Below are 27,794 nucleotides of genomic sequence, written 5' to 3'. Positions count from 1 at the left end.
TGCAATAATAGTTTTAATGGCAGGCTGGCTTTGTTTTTTAATTTGTTTAATTTTTTCCGTCTCTGTGTTTTGACTTTTTGATGGATTCGTGGCCCGTGGGCTGCACAAAACTTTCACATAGGCGCGTTTCACATAAACCTCCGCCGACTCAACCCTGTCGGTCCAATATTTCTCTAGGGCCAATGCAAGTGTTCGACAGACTCCGCGAGTACCTTAAATTTGGTTTACGCGTTTGAACTCGCATCAACCCATCCCTGAATCGATTTCGCTCATTTCCTCTTTCTTTTTGAGGGATTTTCTTCCGCGTACGTTCCCCTCGTAAGGCACGGTTTTGTTCTCTGTCTCCAGGAGCTAGCGGCGACAGGGGAGAGCAAACCACTTAAGTTATCTTTTAGTTAAGCCCTAAACGTGTCGATTTTACTCTCTTGGAAGTCGGTTTTCTTAACTTAATCTTTGTTGAATAAAATCAGTTTCCTGTACTTTCAGTGGTTCTCTTGTTGCCAATCGTTGTGTCTCGCTTCAATTTTATTGTATGTGCCACTGTTCGTGGTTTTCTTATTCTTAGTTTTTCCCTTCGTTTCGTACGTTTTTTCCCTTTCTAGCTTGCGGGGCTGAGTGATTTCTAATAATTTTCTGAAGGTAAGCCGCGGAGCTCTTTGGTTTCTGTTTGTTTTCGTTTCTTTTTTGAAGGTTTTCTGTGGGCTGCAGGTCGTCTACAGCAGGAAAGATGGCAGATAGGTTGACTCGAATTGCCATTGTGAGTTCAGATAGATGCAAGCCGAAGAAATGCCGGCAGGAGTGCAAGAAGAGCTGTCCTGTTGTTAAAACCGGTGCGCTTAATTTAAAATTTTACACTTGTTTATTTTGTCCATCTGCTCAACCATTGCCCTGTTAATCCAAGCTTTTGGGAAATATTTAGCTGTTTAAAGGTACTGATACTTTTGGGGAGCTTCTCTGAATTTGACTGTCGGGTACGTGGGTACCATTTACTTAATTATGAACAGGTTACTGTTATTAAGATTATCTTTTCCGTTTTCGGGAGAGGGAAAGCATCAACCCTGTTTTCAAAGTTGCTGAAAATGCGTACCCGAATAATAGAATTTCTGATTTGTAGTAATCCTGATCTGGTGTTTTACAAACATAGATGTAGCTAATTAGTACAAACTGATGAAAATAAAACTGGGTTCTCCTTGTTACGCATTTAAAAATAATCTCGCAGGATGGTTTTACTGATATATGATATATGCCTTCTTGCTGGCATTTGTAGATAGCTTCTGGTAATGACTGAAATATATTCACCAGCGGAAGTTGATCACGTTTTAACTTTAAATTCATCTGACATGGTTATCTGAAGTTCCAAAGACTATTTGGCTGTACAACTCGAATGAAAAAAACCACCAGTTGAGGAACAGGTTATGGGCCTTTTTTCTTTTCTGGATGACCAACTTTTGAAACGAAGATACCACTGTTACAGAAATACAAATACAAACACTACCAAGGATCTTAAAATGGCTAGTATGTGGAGATTCATTTCAAAATGAATTATGACACCTGATGCAGTGCCATGGTTTGCGGTTACTTCTGGTTAACTCTATGAATACATTAGAAGTGATATGTCGGTTTTTTTCTATTGATTTTTATATTGTGTCAATCATTGAGGTTAAACCAACATTTTATTGTACTCTCACTCTTAAAGGGATTTTTTGACTAGGATGTTGTGGTGTTTTTTTGTTTTTCCCCTGGAACAGTGAGTAGTGAGATTGCAGCGCTGATGTGAATTGAGGAATGCTCTAATTTGTTCTGTGTAATGTCTAAGTTTTCCAATCAAATATGTCTGAACTTTTTTATAATTAAGTTAGGAAAACTGAATGACATGTTCTTTGCTCTTGTGCTTTTAGTTCAGCATTTGATTTTTCTTTTCTTCTTTTATGTAGGAAAACTGTGTATTGAGGTCACCCCTGCCTCGAAGATTGCTTTCATCTCCGAGGAGTTATGTATTGGATGTGGTATCTGTGTCAAGGTATGCACACTATCCCGGATAATTTTCTCTTGATGCATACTGCAAGGGTTACAGATGTCTTTTTTTTAATGTTGGTAAATGTCTGAAATTTTTTTAGATTGTTGATCTACAATAACATAATCCCTACCTGCTTTTTTTCTCCCCATGTGTATGAATGCATATGCAACAGGACATGATATTCTTTATAAAGTTCTGTTTGATTGTTGGCTCAAACAAGTTTTTGAGCCACCAGCTGTAGATTCGTATATCAATCAGGATGAATGTTACTCCTATTTGTCCCTTTATCCATTTCATCATCCCCTTCGCTTTCTAACCTGTCATCTGTCTGCATATATTTATATATTAATCGAGTTATGTTTAACATAATTGTAGCACTGATTTTTGCAGAAATGCCCTTTTGAGGCCATTCAGATCATCAATCTGCCTAAAGATTTAGATAAAGACACAACCCACCGTTATGGTCCTAACACATTCAAGTTGCACAGGTATTACATGATTTGTTTTTGTTTTTGGAGAAAGGTATTACATGAATTTAGATCCATAGATTCAGAAATGGAAAAAAATGAAAAAAGCTTCTAATGACTCTTTCCATTTTCATGTGGAACGACAGGTTACCAGTTCCCAGACCTGGTCAAGTACTAGGTCTTGTGGGAACAAATGGAATAGGGAAATCGACTGCTCTGAAAGTATTGGCCGGGAAGTTGAAACCTAACTTAGGCCGATTCAATGTAATCCTTAGTATGGAATCTATCTTCTGTTTCTTGTTTGACCTCATCTTTTAATGTCACATCTCACTCTTTTTCTTTGCAGAATCCTCCTGATTGGCAGGAAATACTGACATACTTTCGTGGATCAGAGCTTCAGAATTATTTCACTCGCATTCTAGAAGATAATCTAAAGGTTATCACCTTTCTGGGACTGAAGTTTGTAACTTGTATTGAGAGGTTTTAGCTGGTTCAATTTGGCCACCTTTTTGTCTTTTTTGAGTTCTAGTCATGCAAATCTTCTGGCCTTTTTTCAAGAAACCTGAACTGAAGGTTGAATCATCCTCATCATCTTTTTCTTCCGTCTTGCTGCTGTCATTGTCTTCCTGATTGTCCCCAATATCACCAACACCTTGTTCCAGTTGTTTTGGGGTCAGATACATGAATACTGTGCCTGCATTATTTTCTTTTGTTTCATGACTTTGTTATTAACCCGGCCTTCTTTAAGTGCTCTATCACCTCTGCCAGTGTCATTTTCTTCTTCACTATTATTTTTGTGGTCTGTAAACTGGTGAATTGACAGAACTTTTGGTGAACAATTAGGTTTCTTCATGATCTTGGCAAACCATCTGTGTTTTATTCAACAATGTCAAATGATTTCAAAGAACTCTCTCATGTTTTCTCAGATATTGGCACTACTCCCAAGTGAAACCCACTTTGGTCCACTTTTATAGTTTGCACCCTTTTGTAGATAAGACATAATATATTATCTTGTTTTTCAGTGAGGATTTTTTTTAATTTATAAGTACATTTACGCTTTTTATAAACAATTAGGACATTTCGGTTGGAGGTTTTCCCTAACTATGCCAAAGTATTCTTTAACTGGATCTGAATATCATTCATAAAGCTAAATATTGCCATATAAGGGATAGATTCTAGAGTGTTTATCAAGGTTCACCTTCCTCTATATGAGGATATATAAGGATTTCTCAAATGAAGTGATTCCTGCTATTGTTGAGGTTCTGCAAGCACTCAAACTTCTTGAAGTATACCATCCAGTGTCCAAGGTTGACGGACATCATGAATTTCATCCTATTATATTGCTTGAGTGTCTCTGTTGTTGTGGTATCTGAGTCTTTCTGAAAAATAACCGGGCACTGGTTAGCAGGTCCATGTATTCCATGTCACATGTTGCTGCTGCTATGTATGTTTCTAGTGTATAATTTTGTGCTTTTCCTTCTAGGTTGTACAGTATCTTTTTGTCTTGAGCACCATGCTTCATGTTATCAGATTGCTTTGGTTCCTAGTTTATGGAGTAGTAGTTTGTTCTCAGCATGTTTACCTAGTAGGCTCATGAATCTTATGGTAGAATTAGGCCAAACTGCATGCTATTCTCTCATTTTTTTGTTAATGTTCACACTACTAAGCCTTTCATACCTTGCCTTCCAAGCATCTCATACCTTAACCATATATACTTGGTATTCTGGTATAGATACTCAATTTTCAGCATTCTGTAGATGTCTCTTTTTTTGCGTTCTCTAATTTGTTATTTGCTAAAATATTCATTTGCTGTTCAACAGGCAATAATTAAGCCTCAATATGTTGATCACATACCAAAAGCAGTGCAGGGGAATGTTGGGCAGGTGCTTGACCAAAAAGACGAAAGAGATATGAAGGCTGAACTTTGCGATGATCTTGATCTGAATCAAGTTATTGATAGAAATGTTGGAGATTTGTCTGGTGGAGAGTTACAGAGGTTTGCAATTGCTGTGGTTGCTATCCAAAATGCCGAGATTTATATGTTTGATGAGCCTTCAAGTTATCTTGATGTGAAGCAGAGGCTCAAAGCAGCCCAAGTTGTCCGTTCTTTGCTGAGGCCTAACAGGTGTGGGCACTCTCATGCCTAAATTCTACATTTCTGAGGCTTTCTGATTTGACTTTCTTTATTTTGCTTATAGATATTCTTAGCAATAGTATCATGCACTGATGCATTTTTCGTTATCTAGCTATGTGATTGTGGTGGAGCATGACCTCAGCGTCCTTGATTACCTATCAGATTTTATTTGCTGCTTATATGGGAAACCTGGCGCATATGGTGTTGTAACCCTTCCCTTTTCTGTGAGAGAAGGGATTAATATTTTTTTGGCTGGATTTGTTCCCACTGAGAATCTAAGGTTCCGGGAAGAATCACTTACTTTCAAGGTAATGAAGAGTTCACATCCATGTTCTAAAACTAGTATGACATAAAATGTTGCTCTGTTATGAATTAGAATGAGGTCTAGGCATATTTTGGCTTGTAATAGTTAAGGGGTCTAAGTTGTTTTGTGACTGGAGAAAAAAGTATTCTGAAATGCTTCTTATATTGACCAATTTCTACCAATTCATGAGTGGACATAAACTTGAACCTTTCTGTCTACTTATCCATTTATACCCTTTTTATTGATCTGACCTTATCATGTTTCATATTATCTTTATTTAATGTGATTGTCATATTCTACGGTGGAAGTCTGTTTGTTGCGTGGATTTATTATGAATATCTTAATCATGTCCTTATATATCTGGTTGTTCGTCCCCTTGCCTCTGTGTTTCCTATCCATTTTGAAATTTCTCGTTATTACCTAATAAAACTTATGATTCCTGAAATGAGTTTGTTACATATTCTTTTGCTTGTGTGACTATGCACTTTTTCAATTTGAACATATGTCCATGTTTCTAGTGTTTACATCAATGTGGTTTCAGGTAGCAGAGACTCCACAGGAAAGCGCTGACGAGATTCAAACTTATGCACGTTACAAATATCCTACAATGAGTAAAACTCAGGGCAATTTCAAGCTTAAAGTAATCGAAGGTGAATTTACTGATTCACAGATCATTGTCATGCTGGGAGAGAATGGAACAGGGAAGACAACCTTCATACGTATGCTGGTAAAGTTTTTTTTTTTTTCCAAAATAATTAGACTTTGTTGGTGGAATAAATAGTTCCTTTCAGTTCGAAGGAAGGCGGAAGATACCACTGCTTTTATCAGAAGCAGAAATTGTGACTGCTTTGATCACTTGTTCTCAATTCACTGGATTGGATTTGCTTCTAATTGATTCTGTTTGATAAAAAGTGGATCAATCAACTTCCGAATATATATTTACAATTTCCTACAGTCCCTTGCTTTTAGGTTTTTGGCATCTTAATTTTCTTCATATGTTGTTCCTTGGTTCATTGTCTCTAAAATTCTTTTGCAGGCAGGATTGCTGAAGCCTGATGTGGTGGAAAGTACTGATGCTGAAATTCCTGAATTTCATGTGTCTTACAAACCTCAAAAAATTAGTCCAAAATTTCCATCTACTGTCAGGCACTTACTCCATCAAAAAATTCGTGATTCGTATATGCATCCTCAGTTTGTGTCGGATGTTATGAAGCCCCTGCAAATTGAACAGCTGATGGATCAAGAAGTTGTAAATCTCTCTGGTGGAGAGCTGCAAAGAGTTGCACTTTGTCTATGTCTTGGAAAGGTAATGATGCAATTTGTGCTTTATGCTTATAATTGTTGAATTTCTGAAAAAAGAGAAATAATTCACTAACTTGATGTAATTTGAGTACAATGAGCCTATATTTATAATAGAGAAAACAAGTAGAATCCAATTAAAATTAAACTACCCTTATTCTAGTTATATCCAAAGTTAAAACACCAAAAGATAAGTCTTAGAACAATTGAACAACTAGACATAAATAAAAGATTAACATAACTTAAACACTTTTAATTGAGACTCTTCTATGAGACCTCTTTTCATGAGATTTTTCTTAGATTCCACCATATTGATTCTGGCTCTATGAGACTTCTTATTGTGAGAGTCATGTAAGACTTTTCTATGCCTGATCTTCAACATTCCCCCTCAAGCTAGAGTTTATAACTTTAGCTTGCAATGAAAAAGATTCTTGGTCTTCAATTTTCTTTTGCTGATTTTTTTTTCATAAATGCAAAAACTTCATCTGTTGTGCTCCCCCTTTTTTGAATATTTTGTTCACATAAAAAATTCCCACAACATGTGGAACAAAATTACCTCTTTCTTGTACTTCTATTCTCCCCTTCAAATTGGGGATAGAAAAGATAGAAACACAGCTTGGACAAAACACAATATGGGAGAAAAAAATCACTCCTAGTCTTATGACAAAGCTTCATACACTAGTAAAAAATGGTCATAGTCTAAAAATTATTCCGCTTAATTTTAAAGGCAGAAAATCTACCCAACTTTGGGTACAACAAAGCGACTAGTCACTTTTTAAGGGTAGCTCAAATATAAATCATTTCTTGGGTGAAGAATACAAGACTTGACTCGAGTTGGATATTGGGTACACTCCTATACTTTTTAGGTAGTGAGTCTAGGTATTGTACTAAAGATGGGTTTACAATTCTGTATGTCAGTGGATTTAATTTCTTTTAGTAAGATGCTCATTAGTACTCCCCTTCCTGGGCTTGGTAAACTTCTGATTTCCGCATGCACTGGTTTTATTTCGTGGGGACTTTGGAATGAACGTAATCGGAGGCATTTTGATACTTTTTTTTTTTTTTTGAAAAAGATGTATTAATGAAACAGAAGAAAATTACAAAGATTGAGGGAGCATTTCCCTTACAACCAGAGATTGTAGGGTAGCTCCCTCCCTAGCAAGTACATCTGCCGCTGAATTTGCGGACCTCGGAATGTGGGTCCAACAACAAGAAACAATCGAGGTAATATCTAAAATTTTGTTAAATGTATCCCAATGTCTCCACGGAGGAGAAGACACTCTCTCACACCATCCAATCACCACTTTAGAATCCCCTTCAACTTGGAGGGGCCCACTACGTCTTTCTTTGAAAACACGAAGACCGGAGAGGAGAGCCTGTAACTCTGCATTAGTAGAATCAGAAATTCCAAGGGGGCCTGCATACGAAGAGCTGATTACCGGAATGATCTGAAATTACTCCACCATAACCGGAAATACCAGGGTTGCCAAGAGACGAACCATCAAAATTTAGCTTGAGATAACCAGGAGCTGGAGGAGTCCATTCTGGCATGACCGGAGGCTTTTGTCCAATGTGTATCAAAGCCAAGTTTCTCCAATTTTCACGAATGGAGGAACCCAGATAGGGAGAAAATGTTTTTTTTGTTAAAAGCCAAGTAGATATGTGACCCACCACTCTGTCCGCAACCCGGTCTACAGATTCACTTTTTGCATCAAATCTTCTTTTATTCCGCTCGTTCCAAAGCCCCCACGGGATGAAATTGGAAAAGGCATAGAGCATCATCTTTCCAAGACGCAGCATAGAGGAGAGGTGTTTTGATACTAGAAGTAACTTTGTGTCTAGAGTGGCAGATTGTGTGACTGGTCAGATCTCTACTTGGCTCCTTACTAAGAAGCCTTTCTCCTCCTTTGCTAGTTCATCCATCCGTGATAATTGGAACACTATTGCAAATATGAGTCGTGGGACTAAGACCCTGGTCATGCAAGAATGGACCCCCACAGAGCTTGGTTTCTTTAAGTTAAATTTTGATGGTTCCTCCCAGGGTAATCCCGGAAAGGCGGGTTTTGGCGGTGTTATCTCAAGTCCCTCAAGCAATCAATGTTTATCATATGCTGGTCCACTTGGCTTTGGAATACCAGCCAATGACAACATCGGAATTGTCTTCAGCGGTAAGAGGATCACTGAAATGGTCCGGGAACAGTGGAGTCACGAACAACACCTCCAAAACTAGCTAACCTCGGATTTCGACTCGCACTACCATCAAAGTTAAGCTTAAGAGATCCAACAAAAGGAGTCCAAGCAACCATGAGGGGAACTCAAGGAGAGGCAGACATGCTTGTGAGAATCCTTCAATTGAGGTGAAGCAACGAATCTCTCATGATGTCAAACTCAGGTAGAGTACGAACCCACAAGGAGATGTGGCCTATGATGATGCTATTAACTTCATCAACGGTTCTGAAATTGTTGCTGAATCTTCTATTGTTTCTTTCCTTCCAAATACTCCACAGAATATGAGCTAATCAGGCTGAAAGAATGACTTTTCCAAGTTTTGGCAAGTTGGTTGCGAGAATCATTCAGCACGAGCCAAGAAGATCCACACTTTATAGGAAAAAAGGATAATGCAATAAGAGGTGGTTGACAGTTTCATCAGCTCCATTGCATAGGGGGACAGAGAGCACAGTGTGCTTGATTCCTTGTTCTTCTCAGATTGTCCACAGTAATGATTTTGTTGAGGAGAGCACACCAGAGAAAGAAACGAGCTTTTAAGGGCTCAGAGAGCCGCCATGTTGTAGCAGCACCATGAGGTGCAATAGTTATCATCCAGCCGTTGAGAAATTTGTAGGCTGAGGTGACCGAGAACAAGCCACCATCATCGTGCATCTAAATAATGCTGTCTTGGTTGTGCCTACAGATTTTGACAGATTGAAGCTCATCAAGAAGGCTAGAGGTTATAGCTGAGCTTCAGCCTCATTAGCCCCCTTCTGAATTGAAAATTCCAGCAAGCATTTGCTATCCAAGATTCCTCAATAGGGGCATTGCAGCAGGTGCTCAATCTCATCAAATCTTCATATCTATCGCAAAACGGCCCTTCATCCATCCACCAGTCAGTGCAGAAACGGATTTTGACACTACTGCCAGCATAGAAGTGAATTCTTTTTCCGAGGATTGGGAGGGGATAGAGCAAGCGCCAAAGGGGTGAGAGTTTATGACATCTACCTCCAACAGTCTACCGATCAGCAGTCCAACCAATTGTAGCTGCAACCATAGGCCTCCAAATGGAGTGAGGAGAGAAGTTGAACTTCCATAGCCACTTGAGAAGAAGAGCCTTATTCATATGTCAAGAGTCAAAACCCAATTCCCCATGAGCCTTAGGCTTTCAAATTTCATTCCATCGAACTTGGTGGTACTTAAAAACCCGACAAGAACCACACCACAAAAATCTTTTCCTTAATTCAATCCGTTGGCAAACAGGAGTGGGACACGATATGAAGGACAAAAAGTAATTCAAGATTCCGGCAATTCAAGAATTGAGAAGTAGAAGTCTTCCGGCCTTGGCCAGGAGACGACCTCTCCAAGTAGATAAGCGTTGTTCCAATTTTTTAAGCACTGATGCCCAGAGTTGATGCCTTGGTTTAGAGTCAAACATAGTTAATCCAAGATATGATGTAGGCAGCGCACCAACCGAACATCTGAGCTGAGAGGCTATGTAGCTGAGAATGTCATTGTCAATGTGGTAGCCCATAAGAGTCGTCTTTTACCAATTTATTTTCTGGCTAGAAGATATCTTGAATAGTCTAAGTGCTTTAGTTTTCTGAATCTCTTCCATCGTACCAATTCCAAAAAGGACTGTGTCATCAACAAATTGTAGGATAGATGCATCATATTTCAGTTGGGTTGGTACAGGTCTTGGCCATTCAATAACCTTTGTTGAATAGAACTGTGAAGATAAGTATTCAACAATGACATTGAAGAGTAAAGGAGATAGGGGGTCGCCTTGTTTGATTCTTCGTCAACAATGAAAGTATCTGCAAATAGTTCTATTGATGAGTAAGGAGTAAGATACTGAAGATACGTAGCTCTCGACGCCAAATCCCATCCTATCAAGCAAATTATCAAGAAGATCCCAATTAACCCGAGCTTTCTCAAGGTCCAACTTAAGAACAAAGCTTGGTTTCCTTGACTACTTGAAGTGATCTAATAGTTCGTGTGCTGCCATGGCTGAGTCAAGAATGGTTATTCCTTTGATGAATGCCGATTGTCCCTATGAATCACCATTGGTCAGGCTACATTAAGCTGGTTGCCAAAGAGAAGAGCAATGACTTTATAGGGGCTAGAAATCAGACTGATAGGCCGAAAGTCACGGGTGATCCGGAGTTTCCTTCTTAGGGACAAGAGCAATAAAGGACGCTCTAATGCTTCTGTATGTGCTGCCATGATGGTAGAAGGAATAGAACTTGGAGGTGATATCTTCTTTAATACCCAACCAACATCTCTTATAAAATTCTCCTTTGAATCCATTGGGTTCAGAAGCTTTATCATTCAAAATACCCAAGGTAGCATTCTTTATCTCCCAAGTAGAGAAGGGGAGTTCAAGAAAGGAGGCAATCGTGGGAGTAAGTTTAGATAACCGAAGGCTTTGGATCATAGGTCGGTCAAGACATTCCTCAATGTATAATACTGCAAAAAAGTTAATAAGAGAGTTAGTAATTGAGGCCTGACTCAAAATTACTTCATCATGGATACGTAATGAAGTAATCCGATTGATCCTCTGACAGACTGAAGCAACAACTTGAAAGAATTTTGCATTGTTGTCACCCTCCTTTATCCATTGAATCAAGTATGTAGCTTCCAATGGACTCTTTTAACTCAGGGAGATATTTTGGTATTTGTTTTGAAGAAAAATTCTATTGCTGAATTCAAGGGGAGAGAAGCCCCTTTGCTCTTCATAATCATCAAGAACACCAATTTGGGCTAGTAGAGAGGTTTTCTCAGCAATATCAGTAGCCTATTGGGTAGAAGACCAAGAACGGAGCTTAGTTTTCAGTTGTTTAAGTTTCTGAGGTAGATGCCAACCCCTTGGCCCAGTGGTGTGGAGGTTAGTCTACCAGCCATGCAGTAGGGAATCAAAATCTTTATTCAGCAACAATGAATTTTCAAATCTGAATTGTTTGGGACTCCATTGCCCCATCTCGGTGTCAAGGAGAATAGGCCAAAGCTCGGATCCGACTTGGTTGAGGACTCTTCCAGTGGCTTGCTGATATAGATTGAGTCGATCACCATTTGTGAGGAAATGATCCAGCAGATAGGATGGGATGTTGTTGCCCATTCAACCAAGTGTATGCTTTTTCCAAACTATTGATTTCCTTAAGTTCATTACTGCCAATGAAAATAACCAAAAGCACGCATAGAAGAGATGATGTGACTAAATGGGGGCTTTTTTTATTGCAAAATGGAACATCATTAAAGTCGCTGGCCAATAGCTAAGGAGCATGCCAAAGTTGTGAGAGGTTGTTAAGTTCATCCCAGAAAGCAATTCGGTCACAATACCTGGTGGGCGCATAGACTCTTGCAATGCACCAAGTCCGACTAGTATTTTTGTCCCGAATTTTCAAGCCAAGTGAAGAGTTCCCAAAAATGTCATCAAGGCAATGAATCAGCTCGCTGTTCTACATAATTAGAATTCGTCTCGAGTGCCCAACAACATCAACAATCTTCCAAGCAATGGTTGGACAGCACTGGTGTTCTTGAGCAATTTGGTCATTCATTTGTTGCAGGATAACAATCGCTTTATTGGATTCCAATTGACATCGAATTGAGTTTTTTTTCCTTTGGCTACCAACTGCACGGATATTCTAGGATAGGACAATCATTTCTTCCTAGTTTTCAGGACTCCCAAGTCATCCTTCATTCTAGGTAATTCACCTTTGTAGGTCAGTCCCATCATGTTTGCTAATTCAATCATCTGTTCCATGTATGTTCATCATACTTGTGCTTCTCTGATTGGCGCAACAATGAAATTTTGAGATCGCTCTCCAGGTGGGGAAAGGAGGAGATGTTGAGATTTAGGATCAGTAGGGTAACTCATCGGATTGCTTGATTCACCTTGGTCTGAATTTCCATTTCCTCTGATAAGTGGCTAGAAGTGGAGGGGAGGAGTCCTCTGGCTGATCAATTGGATGATTTTTGCCTCAGTCTATATTGGTCCTTTGGTCTGTGGGTGTGCTTGATTTCGTGTCAGATGGTTGATCGTCTTGGTATTGAGATAAAGGAGGGGAAGGTGGAGGGTTGGACATTCCAGAGTTGGGTGGCAGACCCAAAGAGAGGTGGGTTGACAGAATGCTATTTGGAGATCGGGGTTGCTGGTTATGGCATGGTGTCCAATGTTTTGCCCGGCATTAAGGGAAGTTTCAGCCAAAAAAGGGTCATTGGGGAGGTGAGTGTAGTTTCATGTTTCTGTATCAGGCAATATTTGGGTGGTTTGGGATTATCGGGCTGGGTAGCATGAGATTCACTGACCTCATTAATTCCGCTAGGATCTGGGTGCCTTGGGTTCACTTGGTTGATGATCGCTGAGTCAAGTGCATCTGAGTGGACTCGTAATCGTCTTCCTGGATGAGGATTTACAGCAAGCTGGGGAGTTAAGGGTCGGATTTCATCAAATTGAATTTGAAGCCAAAAAAAGTGGCTGCTGACAGAAATTTTAACAAAGGTGTCATCTCTCAATGGCTGTTTTGGTTTTATGAAAGATCGAGCCACATTGAAAAGAAGCCTTTTCTGGATGGGTTCGTCCAATGTTTCAACCTTGCTGAAGATGTTTGCAATGCTCTCGAAGACATGATTGTGCCAGAGTTCAGATGGAAGTCCTTGATTGTGGATCCACTGTCCAAATGGCTTGTTTGAGACAAAAGGAATCCATTTAAGAAGGCTGCTGAGTTTGAGTTCCAGTTTGGGGTGTGGTTTGAGAGCGGAGTTCTTCTCTGTTAGGGTGTGGAAATGGATAAGCCTGTTGTGTTCCCCCAGGTAGGAGTGGTGCAGAATGTAGTTTAGATGAAGTGTATTGGAGAGCCAAGTAGGGATCATGAACTATTCACCCAAATCACAATCAACAGTGACAACAATGGAGAGGGAAAGTTTTTTCATGACCAGTAGTTACGATCTGAGTAGGGAGGGTGATTTCGAGAGGTTTTTCAGTGGGGTTGGAGGGTGTATCAGGAGGATGAGTGGGCAGGTATCGTTAGTTGGTAGGGGGTTTCCGTGGGCTTTGTTTTTGGTATTGGAGGGAATTGTGGTGCTTGAGTCAGCTGCTTTTCATGGTGATTGGGTGGTCCAAGCTGGTGATAGTTCTCCGGCAGGATATTCCATCCGAATCCAGTGTTGGTGTTCTCTGGAATTTAAATTAGTCCCATAATTTCCCCTCTCAGCATTGAGTAATCTTGCATTTTCTGTTTCCATGGTACAGTAAGACAATAGTAGAAAACGATGAATCCTGTCCAGAGTTCTTTTGTCTAGCTCCTTCTGTTGCAGGTAGTAGTGATAGTCTTGATTTGTTTAATGAAAGTAGTGCAAGCAGTATAGGGGATAGGAATGAAAGATCTTTTGTTATGGTTCCTGACTGTTAGTTTGATTATCATTCCAGAATGCTCAGCCAGCTTATGGATGTAGGAGGATTTTCCATATCGGAAGAGAGTGCTGGTGGGATCACAGTAGTTCTTGTCTTGCAGGATCTGCTGTTTCAGGCAGTTTGCTATTCATGCCCATCGTTGTTGCAGTGAGTTGTTTTTGGAGATGCAGTGCCTAGGTGATCAATATCGTCATCTTCATGCTCGAATTGTGGAGGATGTTCATATTCTCTATCTCGATCACAAACATATCGATCATCACGATCACACCTTTGGTCATTGCTTTTGTTGTTGTTGTAATTTTCCCTTCTCATTTTGCCATCTTCGATCCTTCACTCTTCCTCCCTTTGGATCTTCCTTTCTCCCTCTTCACTACTAATTCCCACCTCCATCATTTTTTTTCGAGATGTGGAAGTCTCTAGAAGCCCTGTATGGAGAGCAATTTGTCCCGTGTTTACGAATTGTAGGCCAATTATTTAAGCCTCAAGCGAGGTGATAGATCAGTTACTAACTACTACAGTGAGTTACTAGGAGTTCTACTACAGGGAATTGAGGAAACAATAGGGACGAGCTACATGTAGCTAAATTCTTGGATGGCTTGGGACTGGAATTTAATACAGTTAGGGCTGCTGGCCTCAGATGACATTCTGCCCTTGTCTACTGTGTTTAACAGAATCATGTTACATCCTGAGGGGAATATAGGGAGTAAGAATGTTGATGCATCTGCCTTCATACTCTGGGTGGTTCAGAATCAATCAGAGGACACGGTGGAACCAGTAGTGGCAAGGATGGTTCTGGCAGAGGTTGAGGTTGAGGTGATAGTATTCCTGATAGGAAATGTATTCATAGTGGCCGCTCCAACCATCCTTTGATAAGTGTTGGAGTAAATTTGGTAAGCCTAATTGGGTAAATTCCCTTGTTCATGAGAATACTAAAAGACGTCTATTGGACCCATTCTAGGTATTGTGTTAGGAGCACTGATCAGATGCAATAGTTAGCTCTAGAGCACTTGATGAGATGCAGTAGTTAGCTCAGTGTATTGGCATAATTGGGGGTTGACCCTCCTACCTTAGCATCTGTAGCTCAGCCTTCACTTCCCACTACCATTCTGGTTAGTTTAGGTACGCCAGCCTTATATGTGCGTCCCTCATCTATTGGGTTCTTGACGTAGGAGCTACCATTCATCTGTCAGGTATGTGTTCTTTGTTTTTTTATTTAAAGGAGTCCTTTGTTATTAAGCATGTCAACCTAGTTGACGGGTTAGTGACATTAGTTCAGGAATGGGTATACTTGTTCCATCTTCATTTATGTCACCTCAGTCAATGTTGTTTGTTCCCGAATTTTCACTTAATCTTTCATAAGTAGGACAACTCTCTAAGTCTATGAACTGTTCTATAACCTTGTATCTATCTCATTATGTATTTCCTAATGTCATGACAAGGAGGATTGGTTCCACGAATGAGAAAGGTGGACTATATCATTTGGAAGGTCACTCACAACCTTCTTCCCATGCTCTTCATGTTGCAGTGGCATCTACGATTAAGACATCTATCTCCAGCAAAGTTGATTGGTAAAACCACAGGCTATGCTGCCTACGCCATTGGATTCACCGGTGTACCTATGCTTTATTATTGGTACACTGGATCTCGCTATCGATCATGAAGCAATCAAACGGCTGCGCTAACGAGGTCTTACAGAGCCTTTCGCGCTAGGCGAGGGTTGCACCACACCAACCTGGAGTTGCTTGTTCCCTCCCGTTTCGAGATCTATATACCTAGTCAGTTTACCTGATTGTCGAAGAAGCAAAAATATATGGGAAGCTAGTTTGAGTTCTTAAAAATCTCACGACTAGGAGGATTGATTCCGCGAATGAGAAAGGTGGACTATATCATCTGGAAGGTCCCATAGCTTCTTCCCATGCTCTTGATGTTGCAGTGTCACCCTTCCTGTGACATCTACGATTAGGACATCTATCTCTAGCAAAGTTGGTTCAACTCTTGCTTGACTTTCCTTCCAATTTATCTTTTTAGTGTGATTCATGTCAATTGGGCAAGCATCACTGGACTACATTTCCCTTAAGCCAAACAAGTAGTTTTGAAGTTTTTCACTCAGTTGTATAGGGACCGTGTCCCTTGTCTAGTGTCTTGTGTTACAAGTATTCTCTTTCTTTATTGATGACTTTAGTTGATTTACCTGGGTGTATCTCCTATAGATGAAATCTGAAGTGTTTACTGTATTTCAAATTTTTTACAATGAAACAAAGACCCAGTTTGATGCATCTCTTCGTGTTCTTCATACTAGTAATAGTTTGGAGTTTACGAATCATAAATTTGATAATTTCTGCCAAGAGTCATGGAATCATTCATCAGTCATTACGTGTGTTTACTCAACAAAATGGGGTTGTTGGACACAAAATTTGTCTTGTGTTGGAAGTTCATGTACAATGATTTCTTCATATGAGTGTTCCCAAATCATAGTAGGGTGATGCATTTCTCACTACATGTTTTTTTATCAATAGAATGCCATCTTTTGTTCTTGGTTGAAAACTTGATCATTCGGGTGTTAATTCCATCTATTACTCTACTTGCTTTATCTCCTCATGTCTTTGGGTGTGTATGCTTTGCTCATGTATTTGGGTCATCATAGACAAGCTGTTTCTTTATGCAATAAAATGTATCTTCTTGGGGTATTTTCATACACAGAAGGGATACAAATGTTTATGTGCCTCCACTAAGAAGACATTTGTATCTGTTGATGGGATATTTTTTTATTATGTCTCCTTCTTTTCTTCAACTATCTTTTTCAAGTCTAGAATTTGTTGCTCCAACTCCTTTTGAGTATGGTCCTACTTTTTCACCTGTTGTCACTATAGACAAACCATTACAGGTGTATCACAAAAGACGTGTCATTGAGCACCAAGCTCCAGTTCCCTCTCTCTCACTTGTTCCAAAATTCTCTTCACTTGTTGATCCTGAGGTAAGTGATTTGAATCTTCTTATTGATTTTCGGAAAGGTGTACATATGTCTACTAGATGTCCCTTGTCTAACTTTGTGTCCTTTTAATCCTTGTCTCACCAGTAAAAAAAGTTTATTTTGTCCTCAGTGAAAGTAAGCTACGGATGTTGAAATGGAGGCCTTATGTGATAGAGGCACATGGGTTTTGTGTGCCTTGCCTCTTAGTACTACTATAGCTGGATATTGCTGGGTATACATTGTAAAATACAGGGTAGATGGTTCCATTGAGCGATGTAAGGCTCGGTTGGTAGTAAAGAGATACACTTAGACATATGGCATTGATGCGTTTGAAGCCTTCTCATTAGTAGCTTGATCGACTTCGGTAGGTATTCCGATATATGTTGTTGTGAACCAGGGTTTGTCATTGTTTCAACTAGATAAAAATGTCTTCTTGTATGATGATCTAGATGAAGATGTATATATGGAGCAACCTCCTAAGTATGTTGCTCGGGGGGAGACTGACAAGATGTGTAGACTCAAGAAGGCAATATATGGCCTTAAAATGGAGCCCTAGGGCATGGTTTGAGAAGTTCAATCAAGTTGTCATAGTTTTTGGGTTCTCTTGACGCCATTGTAATCATTCCTTGTTTGTCATGAAGGGGCTATCTGGTGTTGTAGTTCTGCTAGTAAATGTAGATGATGTTTTTTTATATGGGAGTGACTTAAATGGTACTGAAGAGGTAAAAATACATCTTTCTAAGCATTTTTAGACTAAAGATCTGGGTTCCTTGAAGTATTTTCTTGAAATTGAGGAGGCTAGAAGCAAGGCAGGACTTGTATTGAGATAGAGAAAAGATTTCACAGATATGTTACAGGAGTATGGCTTGTCAAAGGCAAAACCAGTGGAGATCTCTAGGGGCATAGTCATCTATGCCACAGTTACCCATTCTGATATATCCTTCTCTATCAGCATGGTTAGTCAAACTATGGATCGTCCACGAAAGGTACATCTTGAAGCCGCACAAAGAATATTTGAGATATTTGAAGGATTCTCCTGGAAAGGGGTCATTTTTTAAACCTCATGATTACTTAAAGATAGAAGCTTTCTCAAATGCAGATTATGTTAGATCTAAACTGGACAGAAAGTCTACTATTGGTTATTGCTTGTTCTTGGTAGAAAACTTGATAAGTTGAGGCGCAAGAAATAGAATATTGTGGCCTAATCTAGTGCTAAAGCCGAGTATAGAGTTATAGCTCATACTATCAGTGAGTTGATGTGGATGAGATCAGTTGTCCAATAATTGAATCTACAAGTCTATGGGCCTATGATTATGTATTGTGATAATCAGGCTGCTATATTCATTGTAGGAAATCTAGTTTTTTATATAGAAGTTGACTGTCACTTTGTTCGAGATGTAGGATAAAGAGAGAAGTGGTTACCCCTTATGTTCAGTTTAGTGATAAAGTTACTGATATGCTTACAAAAGCCTTGGGCAAACATGAATTTGGGACATTTTATAACTAGTTAGAGTTTATGGACATGTATGCTCCAGCTTGAGGGAGAGTGTAAGAGAACAACATGAAGGGTAATTTGGTGATTTTATATACACTATATGTGCTGTTTTACTCAGCATGTTTGAGTGTCCATATAGTTTAATTTTCATGTTATTTGGAGGTGTAGTGTGGGATTTATAAGGAGTTAAGTATACTCTAATTTTTTACTGAAGCTATAAAAGGTGTTAGGTTGACCTTGAACCCTAATGAGAGCTCTTCTTTTGGCTTTCTTGTTGCTACCATCTTCTCTCTTTCTCTCTTCCTCAATCTTCTTTATTCTATATTTCAAAAAAACATTTAACTTTTTTATTATCATTTATTTTAACTTTATTTTTAACATAATCAATACCATTATTAGCATCAGAACTATAAATCATCAAAATTGACTTGAAATTTTTACATAATTGATATTGTTATAGTAGTATTATTTAAAAATCTATGGAGAAAAGGAGGAGATGTCCTCCCCCTTATTTTTCTGTCTGAAGGAAGGCAGCCCCCGGACAGAAATAGAAAGGGGGAGGAGGTTTGTCCCCCTTTTCAGTAGGACAGAAAAAAGGGAAAACCCCGTCTTCCTTTCTGTTTCAGGGAGGTCCCTCTCCTCCATCAGAAAGGAAGGGAGAAAGGGAGGACTCTCACTTCCCCAGTTTTAGCTCATAGGAGAAGGGAGAAAGAGCACCAAAATTTTCTCCCTCTCTGGAGTTTATTTGGGATTGCGGACAGCTGAAATGAAATGCAGGAGTCAGAGAAAATTTGAGGGCTCCAAGATTCTTCATGAACAGTAATTACACAGCTAATGGAAATCACTAACTTTGTAATCACTAGTCATTGGAAATTGAATTCCAATTACAGACTAATTTCAAACACACTAAAAACTCATCCTTATATTTATTACTCAGTTAATCTTTTTACTTCTTTTGTTCCAATGACTCAATTTATTGTTTCTCCCATACATGCAGCCTGCGGATATTTATCTTATAGATGAGCCAAGTGCTTATCTTGACTCAGAGCAACGTATAGTTGCATCAAAGGTCATCAAGAGGTTTATCCTTCATGCTAAGAAAACTGCTTTTGTAGTTGAGCACGACTTCATCATGGCAACATATCTGGCAGACAGGGTTATTGTTTATGAGGGGAATCCATCCATTGATTGTATTGCCAACTGTCCACAATCCCTGTTGACTGGAATGAATCTCTTCTTATCTGTAAGTTCCCCTGTTATTTCCATTTTTCCATCTCATTTAAGCATATTGGATAGGTTATCTTGGTTGAGAAAATATAATCTTGTTTGATGATGCACTGCCCATTCTGGGGAATACTGTATAGAAATCATGTAGTCTCTTCCCACGGGGGTGGGGTTGCATTAATTAACATAAGCACTTTCTTTGAAGTAAGAGAGATGGGATCTCCTAGACGCAGCCAGTCACCACCTCGTTGAGCATGAATGGAATAGGTTCCTCCCTGGCATCAGGAGATCACATCTCACTGTAGGAGTGCCCACAGGTTTTAAGCTGACTGTTTCTCAAATTTATTCCTGCCCCAAAACCTGGTGATACAGCACTTGTTGATACTTGAGTGGCGATTGAAAGCCAGTAGCCACTTGATGATTTTAACAGGCTCATTGTTTCTCTCGTTCATTTTGTTGCACATAATAATAGTGCATCCAGAATTGAGAATACCAGAAGAGAGTTTAATCTTGGTAAAGAACAGCAAGCAACTATTGTATGTTGTCTTTCCACCATTGTTAAGGCTAAGCAATGATGATCTGCTATCATTACTCTGGCCGCTCATGCATACTGCATTTTCAATTCCCCTGAACATCATCAGATCAGCATTTTTACAAGCAAAGTCCTCCCTTTACCTCTATCAGAGTGTTTGTAAATAACTGATAATTTTGGCTTAAGTTCTTTGTTTTTGCTTAAAGAAGTTTGAAATTCCTGGTCTTTTTGGTTTCCAGCATCTGGATATTACATTCAGGCGTGATCCAACTAATTTTCGACCGCGGATTAATAAGCTGGACTCCACCAAGGACAGAGAACAGAAAACAGCTGGTTCCTACTATTACCTTGATGATTGAGCTATTTGTTACGTGCTGGTACTCTCTCTCTCTCTCTCTCTCCCCTAGCACTCTCTTCAGTTGGTTATTTTCGTCTTTCTTCTTGAAGGCGAATTGCTGAGTCATTTCTGAAGACTCTGGTACTTGTATGTTTGGTCACATTTTCTCCTTTCAGGGGCGCTGTGTTATGGGCTGGCTAGATTTGGGTGAGCGAGTTAATGTATCGGCTTGAGTTTTTCGTTTTTGGTTTTGGTAGAAAAATTTGGCTTCCCTCTTTTGGGCACTGATTGGGGCTAATTTATGAATAGCCTAAATGCGTAGTTACTTCGTCCTTCATTCACGACGTGGGTCGGATGTTTACAAGGCGCTAGTATTTAAACCCGTAGCAAGGGATGAGGCACTTGTCCCTCTCTTGCTAGCTAAATAATAAAGGCTTGCTCCTAAACTTGTCAAATTTTAACGTTGATGATCGTGTCGGAATTTAGAACAATTGGTTAAGCAGACAAAAAAACCCTAATCTTCAATTCACTTTGTAATTGGATAGAATAAACAGGTACAAATTATCAGATATTATTGGTCATGTAACGGCTTGAAGGTGGGTCAGAAACGAAGAGGGGTTTCTGTCCTCTAATCAAATCTTGTGACTAAGGGCCCTTCCCGTGCTCTGGCCCACTTTAATCTTGTCTAAGATCTCGCAGAGACGAGATCCGATATCTGATATAAATCGGACTTTGCTATTGCCGGTACGATAGCCGGCATGCACGTGGACGTCGTCTCCTTCCGACTAAAAAAAAAAGGGTTTTGGCGGAAGATCAAATCCATAATTCACGAGTGTTGGTAAGCAGAGTAGGGGACCGCCTTTGGAAGCCACTGTGACCGTGAGCGTGACACAGAAAAAGCAAGCCAATCTCACGCAGTACAGATTCATTCCAGTTTTCCATGTGCTCAAACGCAAGACTTAAAAAATCTGCAATTTCAGCATGCAGAGGTTGAAGATGGAGAAATATATGCGTTACGGTTTATTTATGCCAGATTGCCATTTGCCGAGGCTTCTAGTTCTAACCCATGATTGAGTGTCCGAGCAGAAGTTTGGCTTTTAATGGCATGCAATGTAAGTGGGAGAAGCGAGTAGGAGAGAGAGGGGTAAACGCGAGAATAAAATGATGGATAGACATGGATGGGATGGTAGGCGATAGGAGGAAGGGAAGAGAGAAAGAGGGCGCGGATTGTGGTGATGTGAAAGGGCAGGATGCGGGAGATCAACATGGTGAGAAGGCAATGTCAGATCTCAAATACCCACCAGGCATCACCCCCACCGTCCACTGACCACACCAAACCCTGCTTTAGTATGATCTCTTGTTAGAACAACTGGTCAGCCTCAAGATCTTGTTTGTCCTGCTACTGCGCCGTTCCAAATCCTTCTTTCTCTCCCGATACCCAATGACATGGAGACAACACAGGTAACATGTCTGACACAGTCTCCCTTGCTTTTGCTCAACATGTTCATGATCAAAGATCTCCTCTGCCTTCGTATCTTTCTTAACCCACCCAAAAAAACAAAGCTCACAATTATGCGTGTTAGGCACAACTCTGCCTCCGGATCTTGGGGACTATGATGGACTAACTCAGTCGGGAATAACAACAAACAGGCGCAACGCAATACGGCTATCTTTACGGAGTTGGAAATTTATAGAAGCAGGGCCACGATACGTTTGCTTGGAATGGATAGGGCAAAGGTGGAAATCAAACCGGTGGAATCCGAATGGATTCAGTTAGCAGCACAGCAGCAGCAAGTAGAGATGAATGAATGGTTGGGCTAAAAGCAGAACCCCTCCCGTCTCCACCCATCCTACCCAGTACAAATTAGACAGCCGCTTCACATGCAAGCCTCTGTCTCTCTTTCTCTCTCATCTTCTTCCCAATCACCGCCCTTCCGGACAGTGCAAGTTGCCACTGATCCCTGGGACAAAAATGCCACCGACCATAGACAAAAATGCCTCCTCTCGTACACCGCCGAGAGTGACAAATAAAGGTTCCGTGAACATCAGCTCCGGATCCTTGGACCAACTTGTAAGGTGGCCTAATCATCACACCCTGCGAGAGCGAGAAGGAACATTATCAACCCAGTAATGAATATCTACGTCCGTTTCTTTGGGATAATATCAACGACTGGTGGTTCCTCATGGATAGGAGCAAAAGAGAAAAAGCTTATTAATGTTGTTATTATATTCGAAGGAAAGCTAGGGCTAGAGATGACAAAAACAGGAAGAGTGGGGGGAGTAGTCGAGTAGAGGAGGAGTGAAAGAGAAAAGAGGAAAAAAAGAGCAATAGACAAGAAGCTCACAATTTCCGAAATTGATTGGGCATCCGGCGTTGATTCAGGCGAGTGGGGTGATCGTCTTTTGAATCCTCCTCCATCATCCATTTTCCTCTTCTGGGAATCCACAGATTTTCATCAGATTTCCATCATTATTCGTTCCTCTTTCTCTCTCCCTCCCTCCGTCCCCCATTAAAAAATTTCAAATCTACCAAATGTCTTCAAAAGACCCCACCCCACCAAATGAACCGACCCAGTTCCTGTGTGGGCCCACTTTCCATGCAAATTCATGCATGAGGAAGCCGTACGGCGTAGTTCGGGAGAGGACATTACTGTACCAGGAGAGATTTAGATTTGGACGTGGGATTATTAGGTTAGTGGTTGACACTTTGAGACACTTTGTTTTTTTTTTGAGTCCTTGAAATGGATGGACCACTAGACCAGCTTCCCATGGATTTGATTGCCACGCTGGCATGACCTGGCATGACCATGCCCCTCAAACTTACATTTTATTTATTTTTAAATAAATTCTCATTTTTTAGGGGTTCCAAATTTTGGATAACAAGTCAAAATTGAAGTGTCTAAGGTTGTGAGACAGGGTAGGGTGGTGGGCCATGGTTCAAATTGCCTTTGGATGACAAGGATGCTCTTTTGCTCTTTACCCGTTACCCGTTACCCGTTACGGTCAAAAAGAAGTGGTCCCATGTTAATCTTGAGAATGTCATGAGAATATCTTCCATGTCCGGAGGGTGGAGAGAATATTCCCAAGGCTCACATGTTACATAATCATATGGTCCAAACATTGACATTGACTATGTTTTCACAATTAGACGCTCATTAATTATAATCCTAATAGTGGCTTAAACTGTGATCAAAAGTCGATTGGAGGGACAAGGGAACAGGTTGTGGAATCTCTTTCCCTTTGTTTAGGGGGGAGTCAAAGAACAAAAGGATCACAATGTCTCTCATTCTTATAATACACTAAAAATTGAATAATTTAAGTGTAAGGTATTTTGAAAGTAGAAAAGAGATAAGAAAAAAAGGCAAGTGGAGACACAATGATACCTATACGTGAATGGATGACCACAATCCACGATGCCTCCTCTCCTCCTCTTTTTTTTCCTATTATCCTTCGTATGTACGTATGGTAGTTGTTTCCAAGTCCTTACCTTACTGACGTTCTAGGGTCCCCACTCCCTCCACTCTGTCTCCTCTTTTTCCTATTATCCTTCGTATTTGTACGTATGGTAGTTGTTTCTAAGTCGTTAGGGTCCCCACTCCCTCCACTCCTCCCTGTCTCTTACCTAAACCTTTAAGTCTTATCAAATTAGATACTAAGTAGCTTTTTTTTTTTAAAAATAGAATTTAATCATTATTATTTCATAAAATAGTTAATAAAAAAATTTAAAAAAATTTAATTTTTTAGTATAATAATAATTAATCATTATTATGTTTTTAGGGTTCGAAGTGATATGTCCGGAGATGGAGGGTCCACGGATTTGGTTGTGATCCGTGTAGGTGGGCCCTGTCATCCGTGCGCTCCGTACGACTTCTTTGTTGCCCTTTTTAATGCTTGGGCGGGGGTTGTGTGAGAGACCATTACGCGTGAGACTCAGATGTCATAAGCTTGCTTATGACGAGAAAGCCACATGAAAAATGCACGGAAGGAGTCGTCTAAAGTGGCTCTGATGATAGGGTGAGAGAGACATTTCTGCAAGAGGCGATTGTCAAGTGGATATGGAAGGTACGTTTTCTCCACGATTTCTTTTCAGCATGTGATTTTTATTTCGTTTTCTTTCTTCTCCTTCTCTTCTGCGTTTAATCTTTACCATGAATTCAAGGAGATGAATCTTCACAACACGACTGGATGTCGATTCCCCTTATCCTTTTATATTTCTCTTCTCCCAAACAAAATCTATAACAACACTTGGTTATGCTTGAATTGCTGTCGTGGGATTCCATTTACTGTTTTTGCTGTCAATTCAGAGATATGGGAGATGAATGTTTGGATGGAGCACTTGTGTAGTTTGAAGTTCATCGTTCTTCCATCAATCAGAAATTTCTCAACATTTTAAAAGAGAGTCACTATCAGCTTTTAGGCCGCTTCAACAGTGCTAACAGTTCATTTCAGTGAGAATAGCAGAGATCAAAAACAGGACTCATGCTCTTTTCTGTAAACTGTAAACGGTAATAAGCCTCGGTTAAAAAAAAAGGAGATCAGGCGGTACATCATACATGTAAGAAAGGGGCAGAGGACTCCAGAAGGATCTCAGGCAGGCTCTACTCTGAGCAATATAACCATATTAACTAACATTAGGAATTTAGGACAGAGAGGATGAGATATAAAAGCGCAATCAATCCAAGCCCAGATGGCTAGAAATCGGAAATTAAGGAAGCAGCTCGAGGGGTAGAGAGATATTTAATTAAGAAGTGGCAACCCAGAACAGTTCCCAGGGGAATCGCTTGTTTCCATGCCCACCTTCCTTACACCTGCTTGGCCTTTTGAACTTCTCAATTATGCCGACATCGGAACCACCATTGTTCTCACCGAATAAGGTGCTTCTCTCATCACCGCAGCCCAATTGGAACCCATTAATATCTGCATCTTCGTCTTCTTCTTTTTCTCCGGGATTTGCTTCTTCGGCTTCGTCTTCTTTTTCTGCTTCAACGATATGTCTTTCTGCCGATTTCTGAACAACATTGCTCCCAACTGGTTTTCCAACAACGTTGTCTTCCTCTTGTTTGTCAGCGACATTACCTTCCACTTCTTGTCCGGGTTTGGCGTGGAAAGAAGGATGACGGATAAAGCGAAGAGTGAGTCGGCCGTCACTTCTTTCCGCTTGTAAATAAGTGTGGGGAGAAGGGGCATTAACTGCTTTAAGAACCAATCTCCCGCCCTCTCGATGAGAGCTCATCCGAATGCCGTCCTCACCACTGATGGACGTCAGTGGAGGCGGGAAATTCCGACTGGTGTCGTTAGAGGAGCTAATCCTCCTCGAGTTGAAGCTCCAACTTCGTGATGGTCGAGGCGAGTACCTGACCCTTGGAGAATGCGACAAACTCCTCTTATTCATGTCCTCTCGATCGTCTTCGTAATCATCGTCATCGGACGAAGAAAAATCGTGGCTGCCCGTCTCGCAGCCCAAATTCTCAGTGCATAACTCCAGGCTTCTGGCGCTCAAGGAGCGTTTGGGTAGGTGTACGTACAAGCTTTCCCCGGGTTTGGGTTCCCAGGGGGAACCTTGAGGTTCAACACACGACTGCAGAGCTTGCCACACTGTGCTAGACATGGTGGCTATGGTGAGTTACTGAGGAAGAAGGACGACCCTAGTACAGGAAGCGAATCTGGAGGGTGTTACTGAAAACAATCAGGCTGCTATTATAAGGATGTAAATGCAAGAAGAACGTAGGTTGTCAGTTTTTTCAGTGAGGAGAGATGGAGAGTTGCAGAGGGAAACGATGGAGAAGAGAAAAGAGAAGGCCTCGTGGGTTACAGAGGGAAAACAGGATGAGAAACAAACGGGGATTGAAACTGAGAACATGAGAGAGAAGTGAAGCAGGGGAGGGCAATTTGTAGTGGGAAAAAAGTTGCGTTTATAGACTTGGTGCATAGGAGCGGATGCGAGGAGGGGGGAGGGGCCCTTTCACGCCACTAAAATTAGACAACCTCTGATTCTGCTACAGTCTCTCAAATACAGAAATTATAATTCCTAAAAAGGAAACAGATTTCAATTCAGAACGACGAAAAGAAAAAACGAAGAAAAGGCTTTCCTTTTTTCCTTCGTCTTCTTACGGCATTTTCTCGTTAACATAAATTGTCAGGGAAAGAAAAACAAAATAAAGCAGACAAGGAAACGGAAAAGGGCTGTTTACTGGGTACAAAAAGGGAAAGAGCCTTGCTTTCCTATTCTCTCTCTCTTTCCTTTCCAAATGAAAACCAACAGAAAACCATGGATCCTCCGTATATTTCTTGAAAGCGATTTTTCTGCATACCTCTTCACCTTTAGCCGCAAGCCAACTCAGCCTGCCATCACCCCCATCCATCCCAAATCACCCATTCTTCCTTCCATACAAAGCTCGCAATCTCTCCTCCCTTCTTGATCCAAGAACTGATCCGTTAATTTGATCAGGGCGAGTAAATCGGTATTGTTGTTTTCAGTAGCGAAACCCACCAACAAGCAGTAAGCAGTACACACTTGATACTCGTTAACCATTGTCCATGGCAATTGGCGAGTGTTGTCACTTGGCTCTTCACTTTCGTCGGGCAAATCCACCCAACAGTAAACAATATCTCCTCTTTCTTCTTCTAGAAGCGGCGGATTCTCTGCCTTGCCGTCATTGATTGATTGATTAATATTTCTTTGTTGCGTAAAAAGAGGGTAGAAACCAGAAATGTTAAATAGAGGTATGTTTAGACACAAAGAACACAGCACTGCTTTTGCTTTGTCCGCCCCACACTTGCTTACAGTGGCCGAGTACACCGACCACACTACCGTTTCGCTTTATTTGCCCGTTTCCCCTCTCATCTGGTTTCAAGCACATAAAAGGAATCACAAACATTCTTCCAATCGTCTTCATTTGATTATCAATTATTAGCTGAAAGACAGCAATCCATTTACCGTGTTTGCTTTCATGGATCTAATTCGAGGGAGACAGAAGATGCGGAGAAACCCTCCAAAAATTTGAACCCGTTTCTTTAAATGCTCTGGTTGTTGTTGGTACGGTCAGCTTCAGTATCATCAGTCTGATATGCAAGTTGTTTGTCCTCTCTAATGGCGAAGAGGTTCCAGATAAAAGTTTACTCCATACTTGATTTTTTTTTTTTTTTTTTTTTTAAAAGTAGGCAAACCTGGAGTAAGCTATCTGGGAAAGGATTTTTAGGTGGTCCAAAAGCTTATCAGCCAGCACACATGCTTTAGAGAGGGACACTACAAGGACATGAGCCCTACAAAAAGAAATTTGAAAGGCACCAGAAAGAGGCTTTCATGGTGGGGGTGACTGAGAATTTGTGCCCATGTCCCCCACTTGAAAGAAAATCCCAACCTAAATTTGTGACCCATCTTTTCATATTTCCG

The 27,794-nt window shown here is 40.5% G+C and overlaps 2 protein-coding genes across 4 annotated transcripts; one reads left to right on the top strand and one right to left on the bottom strand.

The window, feature by feature from the left end:
- Nucleotides 1-208: 208 nt before the first annotated feature.
- LOC137959310 (ABC transporter E family member 2) lies at nt 209-20,866 on the top strand. Of its 3 annotated transcripts, XM_068806718.1 has the most exons (13): nt 209-639; nt 709-830; nt 1,935-2,020; nt 2,408-2,505; nt 2,631-2,748; nt 2,831-2,920; nt 4,305-4,609; nt 4,731-4,926; nt 5,464-5,649; nt 5,959-6,228; nt 19,306-19,551; nt 20,304-20,441; nt 20,578-20,866. In XM_068806718.1, exons 2-12 carry the CDS (start codon nt 728-730, stop codon nt 20,421-20,423), a joined length of 1,818 nt encoding a protein of 605 aa, XP_068662819.1. In that variant the 5' UTR covers nt 209-639; nt 709-727; the 3' UTR covers nt 20,424-20,441; nt 20,578-20,866. The 3 variants fall into 3 exon arrangements, with proteins under 3 accessions (XP_068662819.1, XP_068662818.1, XP_068662817.1); XM_068806717.1 differs by having other exon boundaries at nt 209-394; nt 20,304-20,866; XM_068806716.1 differs by having other exon boundaries at nt 20,304-20,866.
- Nucleotides 20,867-24,799: 3,933 nt separating this feature from the next.
- On the bottom strand, nt 24,800-26,265 carry LOC137959941 (protein FANTASTIC FOUR 1-like). The gene has a single exon (XM_068807366.1). It carries the CDS (start codon nt 26,007-26,009, stop codon nt 25,143-25,145), a length of 867 nt encoding a protein of 288 aa, XP_068663467.1. The 5' UTR covers nt 26,010-26,265; the 3' UTR covers nt 24,800-25,142.
- Nucleotides 26,266-27,794: the final 1,529 nt, after the last annotated feature.

Source organism: Aristolochia californica, unplaced genomic scaffold (genome assembly GCF_029961685.1).
Source record: "Aristolochia californica isolate CCGP_79_NKW_82.1479 unplaced genomic scaffold, dmAriCali1.0.hap1 SCAF_3, whole genome shotgun sequence".
In the NCBI taxonomy this organism is placed as follows: domain Eukaryota; kingdom Viridiplantae; phylum Streptophyta; class Magnoliopsida; order Piperales; family Aristolochiaceae; genus Aristolochia; species Aristolochia californica.
This window is presented reverse-complemented; position numbering and strand designations above follow the sequence as displayed.

Bases quoted from the DNA above. Each gene is read 5' to 3' on its own strand.
- LOC137959941 (XM_068807366.1), bottom strand. From the start codon at position 26,009: ATGTCTAGCACAGTGTGGCAAGCTCTGCAGTCGTGTGTTGAACCTCAA.
- LOC137959310 (XM_068806717.1), top strand. From the start codon at position 728: ATGGCAGATAGGTTGACTCGAATTGCCATTGTGAGTTCAGATAGATGC. The intron at 4,610-4,730 runs GTGTGGGCACTC...TTCGTTATCTAG, and splicing joins TCTTTGCTGAGGCCTAACAG to CTATGTGATTGTGGTGGAGC. The intron at 19,552-20,303 runs GTAAGTTCCCCT...TTTGGTTTCCAG, and splicing joins GAATGAATCTCTTCTTATCT to CATCTGGATATTACATTCAG.